Raw genomic sequence first — 13,009 nt, 5'->3', positions numbered from 1 at the left:
ACTACTACATTACCTCTAATTGGAACATCTATAATTCCTGAAAAAAATAATTACTGTGGTCAGGGGAATATGATGTTCTCATTGGCTAGACTTGGTGATAGAGTCAATTCCACACATAGCACATGTTCTGAGCATGGGAGTTCAGGGTGCCCAGAGGGAAATCTGAGCACTGTCAACAAAAGAAAGAGTGGGAAGGGTGAAGACATGTTGGGTGCAAAAATAACACAAGGCCACTATGACTCCCTGGGGGGATGACAGTAAGCATTACTAATTTCCTACCATGTGCCCAGAGCCAAGATAAATGGTGAGAGATCTGGAAAGAAAGGGAAGGAGGGAGGGAAGAAGTAAAGAAAGGAAAGGAAAGGAGAGGAAAGGAAAGGAAAGGAAAGGAAAGGAAAGGAAAGGAAAGGAAAGGAAAGGAAAGGAAAGGAAAGGAAAAGAAAAAGGAGGAAGGGAGGGAGGGGAAAAAAGAAAAAGAAAGCAAGAGGGGCGCCTAAGTGGCTCAGATGGTTAAGCGTCTGCCTTCAGCTCAGGTCATGATCCCAGGGTCCTGGGATCGAGCCCCGCATCGGGCTCCCTGCTCAGTGGGGAGCCTGCTTCTCCCTCTGCCTCTGCCTCTCTCTCTCTCTCTGATTCTCATGAATAAATAAATAAAACGCTAAAAAAAAAAAAAGAAAGCAAGAGAGAGCAGATCCACTATGACTCCTTTATCTACAATCATTCATCCACACATTTTGTCCTCAGCATGGATTTAGACTCTCATAGATAAGCATGATACACACATATGAGACATTTAAATAAAAATGGAAGACAGTGTAAGTTCTAAAATGATTGTTGAGGTGTAAAGAGAAGGATTGCTCTCATAGAGTATGCACTAGATACCCTCACATTTCTAGTTTCACTTGTCCCAGCTAATTAATAATCATGAATATCATAGTGGCTGCAGTGAATTTGTTTACTGTTGTCACAATCTATTCTTCATTAAGTTTTTACAAAATTCTAGAGCCTTTAGACTCTGGATGATCTATATCCCTTTGTAGAGATACAGTAAGGATTTCTTTGAAGTTCCTAATGAATGAAAAGAAATAGGAAATAGGGTTTTAAAGTACTTAAGGTATATTAAGAACTTGTCTCCCTTTTGTAAAAGTGTTTATACAGACAAGTAAATGTTCATAGAATTTTATGCAAGTCAGGCATAGATTCTGCGTATGATAACAAAGGTAAAAGGAAAGAATAAGATATTATTTTAAAAAAATAAAGCAAAAATTTCTTTAGGGCACTATAAGAATTCAAATAAAACTTCAAGTTGCTTTCAAACTACAGAGCCAGTCAGACAGACATGATTTTTTTTAACCTTAAAGTTATAGATAACCTTTATACCAAGATAAAAAACAGAAAGGGGAATTGTAGTTATTCTTTTTTAAAAATATGATTTTTAAATATCAATGGAACTTAAAGAGATAATACTTCCCACCTCTCTCCCCTGGTAAAGTAGGAAAAATGTGATTTCTTTTTCTTTTTTTCTTTTTCTTTTTTTTGTCTCTCTCTCTTGCCCCAGGATGCTCTAAAGATAACACTTAATTGTGTGCGGGTGTGAGTATTTCTATACAAACCACAGGAGAGTATGCAAATGTGGGAAGTTGGCAGCCCTTTGCTGGAGGCTTGTTGAGTCCATGGTAAGCACACTTCAAAGTTTGCTTCCATCTTCTTGATGGCTCAGAAGTTAGTCCCTTTCTAAAGTGTTTTTTGTAAGGAGGAAGCTCATTGTCAAGATGGTGACATGCAAAGTGAGGAAAATTTCACAAATTATGATATAGAAATTTATCCTTCTCCTTGGCTTATGTCATGTAATTTTACAAACACACATGCACGCACACACACACACACACACACACAGAGCAAGGTGAACTCACTATTCTAAAAAAAGGTAAAGGTAAGATTTTTCCTGAAAGGATTTGACAGCATGTTTGAGACAGTTATAAATAACTGTCTGTTCTCATAACATACTTGGAATTGGGCACAGGCTAAATGAAATGGCCTGGTATATGTTTTCAAAAGTACACTATTTATTTTATTAAGAATTTAAATACTATTTATTCATTGAATCTGCCTACTTTATTACTTTCAACAGGCTGATTTTCCCAGGAGAAAAATAGCACATTTGGAAGACATGCACAGAGGTACAACATTATGCAAAACTACTCTAAAGATGCATATGAACTGAATGCAATATAAACTGTAAAGCTTTTAATATACTGGAGGTAAAGACAAACCATCTGTTTACATGGTGGAATGTTGTTGTTTTAAAGAAGGCTGTGCCTCACAATCTTGTATGTTCATTGTGACTTTTACATTAGAAAAGGCAGTTAATCTCATCCTTCCTTCAACCCCCCCTCCCACCCCCAGGAGGTAATATACCATTTTAGCCTACTGTTTATTTCGGTTTCTAACCTACAGTTTATTTTAAACATATTCATTTCTTTTCATTTTTAAGATATCTCATGGCCACCTGCACGATGAAGTTTCGACTTAAACATCTTGCAAATAAAGTGGATCCAGAGCAATAAAAACCAGAAAACACATGCTGATGCAATCTTTATTTGCACACTGCAAGTAAAGTTTTACAATTTTTAGTACTATTAATTTCATAAAAACACCAAAAAGTAGCATCTTGGCATTGTACTAAATAGAGATTTTAGAAAGCCTAGAAATTGTAGTTCTCAAGTGCTACAGCAAATGAGGCCTGTGTTAGATAAGGCAAGTGTGAGATAAAACGGAGTTTGCCTTTGCAGCTCTTCTTATTTTTGGTGGGGTTTTTTTTTGTTTTGTTTTGTTTGGTTTGGTTTGGTCTCTCCCTGCTTTTTGAGTTTCTAATTGCTTCTAATTCTCTTAGAGATTCTGTCATAAAAGGATACCATTCTCCTTACGATTGGTCCACAGCAGTACCCACACCATTCCTTTTAAAAGGTCTTAGGGGGTGCTCGTTTCAGCAGCACATACACTAAAATTGGAATGATACAGAGAAGATTAGCATGGGAGAGACTATGGACCTGAGAAACAAACAGGGTTCTAGAGGGGAGGGGGGATGGGTTAGCCCGGTGATGGGGATTAAGGAGGGCAAGTACTGCATGGAGCACTGGGTGTGATACACAAACAATGGATCGTGGATCACCACATCAAAAACTAATGATGTATTGTATGGTGACTAACATAACATAATAAAATTATAAATAAATAAATAAATAAATAAATAAATAAATAAATAAAAGGTCTTAGAGATTTCTGTTGAGAAGAGAAAAAAGGAGAGAAAATTCTGTACTTCCTTTTAAAAACTGAAGGAGAAAAATAAATTCACCGATTAAGTCATGCCAAAAATTTCAGACTCAGTTCCTAATCAATTGAAGGAATATAATCAATGATTTCTTCCTCTTTTCTTTCAAAGGCAGAGCTATTCTAACATGTAACCTCAGAGAATTTGATAGCGCTGTCCCCCCCCACTCCTGCTAGGGTAGACTGCTCCTAGGGTAGATCATCATTCAGCTCCCTTTTATACTTTTTTCTTTTCCTTCTGGTATACAGTAGGTACTCTCTTTACCTACCTACTCTTAACTGATTCACTAGATTAATTTTTAAAATTTCCATTTATTCTGTAACATACCAAGATGGATACGCAACAGCTCTAGTTCAAGGGCAAAATTTTACAGCTTCAGTATACTTTCCAGGAAACTTCATTTGATTTTCCAAAATGGACAATTTGTACAATCATGAGAAATAATAAAGAATAGTTGTATTAAATTGCTAAGTTTTGGGGTGGTTTGTTACATAGTATTAGATAAGTGTAAAAGCATTCCAGTCTTTTAATGTCTAAACAAAAATTAATTCCATACTTCAACCTATGAGAAATCAGTGGCTAACATATATTATTCTTTTAGCAATATTATTGGGGAAACATTATGTTACTTTTCAAAAAGCAAAGATTTCATTTAGGCATTCAAAAGTGCATTGTCTGAATGATTACTAAGCTTTCCTATTCAATGAAAAATGAAATACACTTTGAATTCCAAGATTCAACATTTTAAAAATATATATATAAGGAAAATTAGGAAATGGTGAAAAACATTTAGCAAAAATTTCAAACTCCTCTCTTTTAGCTAGCATTAACAAAGTTATGAAAGCATTTACTTATGAATAAAATATACATATAATGGAAATAAAAAATAATCATAAAAATTGTATCTCATAAGTGGCTTGGTATGAATACAGAAGAGATTCTATTAAGAAAAAATGTGCTGCTTTTCTGCCCACTGAAATCCCAAGATAACCAATGAGAGCTTGATGTAAAAATGATTTGCACATCATGATCCAGAGGTCATGGAGGGAGATATTTAAGCTATTTTAAAAGGAAAATTACTTTTCATCCTTCTTGCTTTGCTTCATCATCCAATACACATCACAACCAGCCCTTAGCAGGGCTACTGGCCTGTCGATATTTATGTCAATGCTCTGAGGGATAAATGTGGGGTATAGGAGGACAAAATGTAGGAGGTCTCCCCAGAAAGCGTAAAGACTCTTATTTTCACTCATCCTCCCTTTAGGACATTGTCCAGCTTTCAGCGGTAAAAGGCTTCTGCACACCCAATTCCAATGGTGCTGGACACCAGCTGGATGTCTTATAATTCACCTCAGTTCTGACACTCTCTACCTGGAGATAGTGTTAGAATCCATAGGTTAAGGATTCAGTCCCACAATACTGCTCCCTCTCCCCACACACATACAAATTGTCCCCTGTGCTTCTGATAAAACAGCTATAAATCCGAGGTTTCCATGACCCCCTCCTCAGGTTTGATTAATTTGCTAGAACAGTTCAGAGAACTCAGGAAACCCATATATTCACTAGATTACTGGCTTATTACAAAAGATATAACCCAGGAACAGCCAGAAGGAAGAGATGCTTAGGGCACGGTATGTGGGAAGGGATTCGGAGCTTCTATGCCCTATTCAAACTGGCCATTCTCTGCAAATACCCATGTGTTCACCAACCTAGAAGCTCTCTGAACTGTGTCCTTATGGGTTTTTATGGAGGCTTCATAACCCAGGCGTGATCGATTAAATATTGACCGTTGGAGACTGGTCCAACCTCCAGCCCCTCTCCCCTCCCTGGAGGAGAGGAGGTAGGACTGAAAGTTCCAATACTCTAATCACCTGCTTGACACCACTGGAAACCAACCCCTACCCTTAGGTGAGGTTCAAAAGTCACCTTAGTAACATAGCAAAAGACACTTTTATAGCTCTCATCACCCAGGAAATTCCAAGGGATTTAAGGACTCTCTGCCAGAAATGGGGCCAAAGACCACACACGTATTTTTTCTGAATCACAATATCACAAGAGACTCAAAAAGAGTCTTAGCAGTGGAATAGAACAAAGAAGGTAGCAAGGACCAAATATTTATCAAGATAGGCACTGTGCTAAGCACACTACATACATTGTGTTGTTTAATCCTCTATCAGGTGGGAATTACCATTGAACTAGTTTTATGGATGAACAAACTGAGGCTCAGATATATTTGTGAGTTGCTCATAGTCACACAGCCAGTGAGTGAAAGAGGTGGATTGAAATCTAGGTTTGAAATCTTCATTTCTATGAATATCCTAGTGATTCCAGAGTCTATGTTTTTACAATGTGCTTAACTATTAATTCCACATGGACTGCACTCCTTTTATTTCATTGATGTTTTAGGTGGTAGGGGGTGGGCTGGGGGTCAAGAGAAGGAGAGACAAACTCAAACAAATTCTAAAACAAACCACTCACAACCATTTTGCCTTTCTCAGTTTTTGATTTTCTAATAACCCACCTTTGGAAAAGAACCATGTTCCTCAAGCTTAGTATTTTTATGAAGTCTGTGGGTTATAATAATTCTCATCAATTTGAAGGCACAAATGACAAATTATTTACCATCCTAGAAAACCAGATTAAGTTCACAAACTCGGGTGGCTCTGAGTTCCTTTCACTCTTACAATAAAGCAGTTCAGAGAAAGATAAATAGAATAAAATTATTCCTTTTGGAAAAATATAAAAATTTCATAAAAAATCTGTTTCTAGCTCGTCAGTATGGAATTTGTCACTAATCATTTTAAACTATGCCCTTTTATGCTTCTTCTGTCTCTTTTAGCTTTCTGAGTAGGTCTTTGATGTAACAAAGACAGTTTCAGACAAGATTTCAGTTCATCTGGAAAAAAAAGGTTTAAGTCTGGAGGCAAAATGCAGTGTATTTAAAATTTATATACTCTATAATGCCTTTGTTCTGAACTTGAAGATCCTGAAAAACTTCTAAGCTTCTTTGCCTTCCTCCTCTAAGCTCATTTGTTCTTCCCTTGCTTATTATCATGCAACTGTGACTTTAACGGGGGTAGGGGGGGTGGGGGGGTGAGGGGGGTTCCATCCTTTAACTACATGCAGAGTCATGGCTGACCCTTTCTGATCAATTGCCAATCCATACAGGTTTGACTGATAAAAGAGCCAATTAGATTTAAGCAAATTAAGGGACATCACCAATGTCAACCACTCATTAAACTGAATGCTGAATTCCATGCATACAAAACACTAATGCACTGAGCCCCATTAAGAGTTGAAATCCTAACCCCATTAGTAACTCCAGACCTTGAAGGGGTAAAGGTCACAGGAAAGTTTCATATTTATGGATTAACATTTGGATTCCATTTTTATTTTTTAAATTTTTTTTCCTAGAACTCTTGAACCTTCACTATAATGCTATTCAAGAGCTCAGATTAAATATCTTCTTCATTTCTATGAATATCCTAGTGCTAAATATGAGCATTATGTTATTATAAACAACCAAATAATATAGTAGTTGTAGAAATAGAAAAACCTGAGCATGGAAGTGGTTAGAGATATGCTACAGAAATGAAGGAAAAATAACCCCCGAGACTCCTCCAGTTGACCAAATAATATTTCAAACAAATTTTTAAAATAAAAAGTGGGTGCGATTGGGATTTGCCACTGTGCATTTTTGTGCTGATCTCTTGGTTCCATGATCCCAGTTGCCTTAATTTCCATCCTCAAAATAACTTGTGTTTATCAGATTGTTTAATCATATTCTTTTTTTGCTTGTTTGGTCGAAGTTGAGAGCCTTATTTTTTTAAATAAAATTAATTTTCTTAAACAACGCAAGAGCAATGAAACAGGGAGACCTGATGGAATTAACTAGGGTTTGAGATTAGATCTTGTTAGACGGGGTTTTAAAATTTTTTTTTCCAGCTTTCCTGAGGTATAAACTGCATATTCGTCATTATTTTTTCTCATCAGAAAAATAGAGAAAGCTGGTATCAAATAAGATGTTTCATAACCATCAAATGAGAGATGATTTACCAGGGTAAAAGTTTTTGTACCCTGTGCCCTCCCTCACCTCTTCTTTCCAAATTCCTGTGTAAATTATCCATTATTCTATGCTTACCTAAGTAACCACCATAGGGAGGGAATCGAAGAGTGATGGGTTGGTGCACTTTGAGAGTATTTCTTACCTCTGATCTCCTGCCCTCTGATCTGTGCCCCCAGTTACATCGGCATGAGCACATTACTCCTACATTGGACAACAGTGTGCAGAGGGGGTCATATTCTCCATAGCTGGTATCAGTAGAAGGTTGCTCAGATAGAAGATGAGGCATGAACAAGCTTGAGCAATGAGAAGCTTGCAATTTAAAACTGTTAATTAAGCTATCTGGACTGATTGATTCATTCATTCATTCACTCATAGATTATTCATTATGCACCTACGATGTGCCAGGTTTGGTCTAGGCACTGAAGATCAAAACTCGAATACGAAACAGTCCCTGCTGTGTAGGATCTTATAACCAGTGATTGTGACAGTCCCATCAGACAGACCATTTCACTATAATGTGATTGTACCCTAGGACACCTAAGGGCCCTATCTAGGCCTCGGTTGGTAAAAGACAACTTTGTGAAGGACCTATTTCTAAGCTGAAACCTTAAAAATGAGTAGGACTTGGCCAGATCTAGGGGGTCAAGGCAGTTTTCCAGGCCACATTTGATAGCAAACATTTGATCAAGAAAAAAAATAGCATGTCTATTTTGTCCAAGCCTTCTATTATTATATTTTTAAACTACACTGAGAAGAAAACATAACTAAGGGTATTATCATTACAAATCTTGCATAATCCAGCACTGAAAGTAAGAATTCCACATCATCAAAAAAGAGACCTAATATTGAAATCAAGGAAACGGCAGAAATGCTAACAATCCAAATATAATGGAAAAGTAAATAGCATATAGAACTTTCTCTGCCCATAAGTTGGTTCACTTCTGTACATCGGTTCATTTATTATTCATTTTGGTACGAAGCACAGTTCACTGGACAAAGGCATGGAAGATTTCTTTAATAACTCTCAGTACTAATTTAATTCTACTTAAACACACATATTCTAGTGAATGCCACATGCTTTTCAGCATGATTTTATGTGTAAATCAGGATAATATGTTTTCAGATCATTAAGTAAAAGGAAGCATGAACTAAAACCTATTTAATCAATGAGGTGTCACCTTTAAACTGCCACAAGGTCATAAAAAAGATAATTTCAAAGCTATAAGTTTCCTAATTGTAATCAACAACAATCTAATGATTAAAAAAAAAAGTATGTCTTAATGGCTGCAATAAACTTGAGCAAATCACTGTCTGTCTTTGAAGACATTTTGCTTCCTCTTTTGGCAAAGGGCCATCTCCCAAATTCTGGATTTCTGACTTTAGAAAGTGAATAACTGCATCATGCCCAGAGAGTATGGGCCTACAGAAGAGCATGGTAATGGCATGAATAAGCGTCCACAGAGTAGAGATAAAAGTAAACTCAGCAGTTGACTTCAGGTCGATTGTGCCGCTAGAAAGAAAATTTTAGTTCTTCCTGTTTGCCTAATATTAACTCTTCTACTAACCACTGACAGATACAGACACAGACTGTATACTGAGTTTGCATGAGAGGCTTGCTATGTTTAACTGAATTGTATATATACATGCACACAGAGATATTGACCCCCAATTATCAGGCATTCCAAAGTGCATGAACAATGAATTAAATTCACCCTATTTTATGAATGTGATGTAACTTTAGACGGTTTGTAACTCACAAACCATATAAATCAGTATGAATGCCATAAAAGGAATATATAACTCATTAAATTCCTATATATCCTGTTAAGAAGGTATTGCTGTGTAATTTAAAAATTTCCCTAAGGCACTAATCACTGTTTAATTTCTAAATGTGAATAAAGGGTATTATATACTAAGGTATAGAGTCATCAAATGTTCTGTCCTTTCCAGCATGTTGAGTTAGATTAAAAAATGAAGATACGAATACCTAAGGTTTCTTTGCTTGATTTTGTTTGTTTTGTTTTTTTGGTCTCAATTCTTAAACAAGCCCCTATGTAAATCCAATCCCCATTTTTTATTATCGGTTTCTGAAACATGACACTAAGTCGTTCAGCTCCAACTGTCTCTTTCAAGCATTCTTAAACAATGTGGCTTCTGCCATTTAGAGTTTGAGGTGTTTTGGTAAACATTTATTCATTAAGTCTTATAATGTCATGAAAGGTAGGTAACAGTGAGGGGTTTTCATGATACAGCAGGTATTAAATCTTTCCTTGGGAGAAGCCGTCTACACAAACCACAGATTAACTCTTCATTGTCCTCTCGTGATGAGGTTTTTGCTGCTCTTATACCCTTTGCGGTGGGAGAGGTATTTATCCAGTCCTGCTGTTTAACAACATAGCAACATTCTCTCCTAGTCCAGAGCACACTGGTGTTTGAAGCTGAGCTGCAAGACAGCCATTGGTTTGGAGTCCTATGCCTTTAGTATTTTCAGAAAACTGACATTCCTGAACTCTCCATTGAGAATCATGATCTTATTATTTTGAGGCATGCTTTTTTGTTCAAGGGCTGTCCATACCAATCTAACAGGGAGTTTTCTTCTTAGCAATTAGTCCCACCAACAGTTAAAACAAGGGTGGGGTTGACTTCAGATCAAAATAATAATTCTAAATAAGTTAAATCAGTTATTTATACAGATAGTTAAAATATCTTGGCTGTATCACATTTCAAGTATAAAAGTGACACTATTGAACTCTAATCATTAGGACATGGAAGTAAAGGCGTTTTTCCAGTGGTGTGAGTGGCTTTCCTTTTCTATTGCTGCACACTGCCCTTTTTTTGGCAAATGGAAAGGTATAGATATATAAGGTTCTTCAACAAACCAGGAAGGAGAACCAAAGCTCAAACTGAAAATACAAGTTTTGGATTTAAATGAAGTCTCAAACAAAAAAAAATTTCCCAGTCTTTTTAACATGCAAAGCAAGAGATACATATGTATGATATATACCTTTGCATACACACAGTGCAAGATGAAAGTGGTCTCAACAGAACAATAAGAAAAATCAATAAAAGGGTCTCAACCAACAAAACAACCACAACCCAAACGACCAGAAATACGATTGAGCTTCTAAGTTCTAAAAAAAAAAAAATTAATTTTCACAATAAACAAGCACTCAGTGGAGACTTAGTAGTAGAGCATTTATATAAATCTATGTAGCCAAGTTGTTCATAGACTTACCCCCTGGTGGCATTGCAAATGTTACAGGATCACTCATCAAGCTGCCTTGGCTATTTGAAACATTCACTTGTACAGTATAGTTAGTAAAAGGAACCAACCCCTTGATGAGTACCCAACGGTTGGTCTCTTCACCACGGTGCATGGCTTGCGTGCCATTCAGAAGAGTGTAGTTATTATCTGCTGATAAAAAAGGAAAATTTTGAAAATTAGTGTATATTTAAGAGTTCATTCATTCATCATAGTGATCAAAATAACTGAACTGTTATTCTAAGAGTGAAGCTGTTCACAAGTATCATGCATGTAAGGGAAACTTCGACACGGACATATTAAATATCCCATGATGGATTATTTACAATTGTTTGAGGGTTTTTTTTTCATCCTTGGATTTTATATGATGTACAAACTGAAGGAAATCACACTCTTTCCCCCATCTAGAGTGGTTTTGGATATAAATAGTATATTCAAATTATACATGGCAGATACTTCATGTGTTATCAATTGGGGTGATTGTTGTTTGTTTTCCTTGAGAGGTAGGTACAATGCTTTCCTATTACCTCTTTAAATCGGAATTGCCCAGAATATGCTGAAAAGCAGTCTGTGTCTACTTGGATCAGAAGATCTGTTTTTAGCTCTATGCCAAACCACAGAGACTGCCTGACTGTGTACAAGGATCACCATCAATGTACCGTCACTGAGCTCCACCACCACCACCATCCTTCTAAAACTTGAGCAAACCCATTCTCAAATAGAGCATGTCTAAGATACAGAAAAATTCTGCTGCTCAGTAATAGGGTTTGATCTCCTTCTCCCACACAAATGAATTACATTCAAGGTTCAGAAGAGTCAGAAATTAGGCTTAAAACAAGGAAAAGATTATAACTGAAAATCCTGTCCTAACATTTATTTCATTGTCTACATTCGACGCTTCCCTGAAAAGTTTACATGAGGTGAATTTTTCAGAATATTGCTGAAATTTAGTAAAATTTAGTCATTATTCCTAAAACACAGAAGAGTCATGCAGAATAGTAATATTTACCTCAAATAGCCTTTTTTCTTTGCCAAAACACTTTTGCTGTACATCCCTTTAATCTCCCCCACACAAATTCTACAAATATAGGCAAATGAATAAAAAACACACATGGTGTTGGACTTTAAGGGGAAAGGATATTTGCAGTATTTCCAGATAATGATACAATCTTTATTGGTTGAATGTTTAAAAATTAAAAGGTGGCCACATACCGATAATGATCTTGCATTGTATGGTAAACAGAATTTAATAGTTGCAATATTTACCAAAAATATCATATTTTGACACAGTTTTGTAGCAGAATATGGTGCAATGAAAAGTACATGAATTTGGTTGTCAGAAAGTTCTGCATCTGAGCCTGTCCTCATCATTCTTGAAAAGTGTGCTCTTTGCTAAGTTACTCAGTATGTCTGAACCTCATGTTTTTCATCTGTGAGCTGGGAATGATAATATTTTGATTGTAATGTTACTGTGAAGATTAAGTGAGATCATTTCTTCACATTACCCAGCATATAACAGGTATTCATCTACAGCAACTAGGAAGTGTGACTGCTTTTGCTGTAATACAACTGATACGTTCCACACAAACATTTACAACTAGCAAGTGATTAAGAATTATAAACTCTGTATTTTACTTCCTCTGTAGCAATTACCTACCTATTACATTTTCCCTCTCTCCCACCCAACATGTATATTAATCAAAATTCTAATTTTTTTCAATGAACAAAACAACGTTAATCACATCTGTTACCACTAGGTCATTGTCCCATAAGGTTGTACGTCAAACTCTATAATTAATAAAGGATCAAATGATGTGAAAGAGGATCTCATATCTAGTTATGAGCATTTTCATAAAATGTGGGTAAGGCAGACAGTAACTTTAAAAAAAAACAAAAAATTTAAAAAGATACTTATAATAGCTCTGGGAAGAAGGATGTAGCTGAAAAAAATTATTGCTGCAAAATACACAGGTATAAGTTAAGTGTTTTCCATAACCAGAAGAAATCCCTAGTGTCATGCAAGAATTTATTACTCTGAACTTGAAATTGGCATAAAGGAGGGGTTTATTCCCAAGGGAATAAATGGTACTTAAGGGCTGAAACATGGGGATGATAATTTATATTCCGTTTTAGTAAAATAAAATAAAGATATGTTCACTGCTTGAGATTTGTTTTAAGTTCCTAAAATGGAAATAGACACCACAGATGTCTATGTGGAACACATAATCAACAAGAAGTTCTGAAACCTCAAAAGTGGCCTCGAAAAGACATTTCCACATGACACTCTATTAGCGCTCATAGGTTCTTTGTAACTAGTCAACCTGATTAGACAGATTATTGACTCCAACTG

At 36.1% G+C, this 13,009-nt stretch overlaps 1 protein-coding gene and 1 pseudogene across 1 annotated transcript in view; one reads left to right on the top strand and one right to left on the bottom strand.

The window, feature by feature from the left end:
• USH2A (usherin) overlaps window positions 1–13,009 on the bottom strand; it is a 710,400-nt gene that overhangs the window by 277,572 nt on the left and 419,819 nt on the right. Inside the window, exon 37 of the mRNA XM_021698433.1 lies at window positions 10,633–10,812. Coding sequence (XP_021554108.1) covers window positions 10,633–10,812 — 180 coding nt within the window. The remainder of the gene's footprint in view (window positions 1–10,632; window positions 10,813–13,009) is intronic.
• On the top strand, window positions 2,978–3,072 carry LOC123325197 (annotated as a pseudogene).

This window comes from Neomonachus schauinslandi, chromosome 6 (assembly GCF_002201575.2).
Source record: "Neomonachus schauinslandi chromosome 6, ASM220157v2, whole genome shotgun sequence".
Lineage (NCBI taxonomy): Eukaryota > Metazoa > Chordata > Mammalia > Carnivora > Phocidae > Neomonachus > Neomonachus schauinslandi.
Note: the sequence above shows the minus strand (reverse complement) of the source record. Positions and strands in the feature narration are given on the sequence as shown.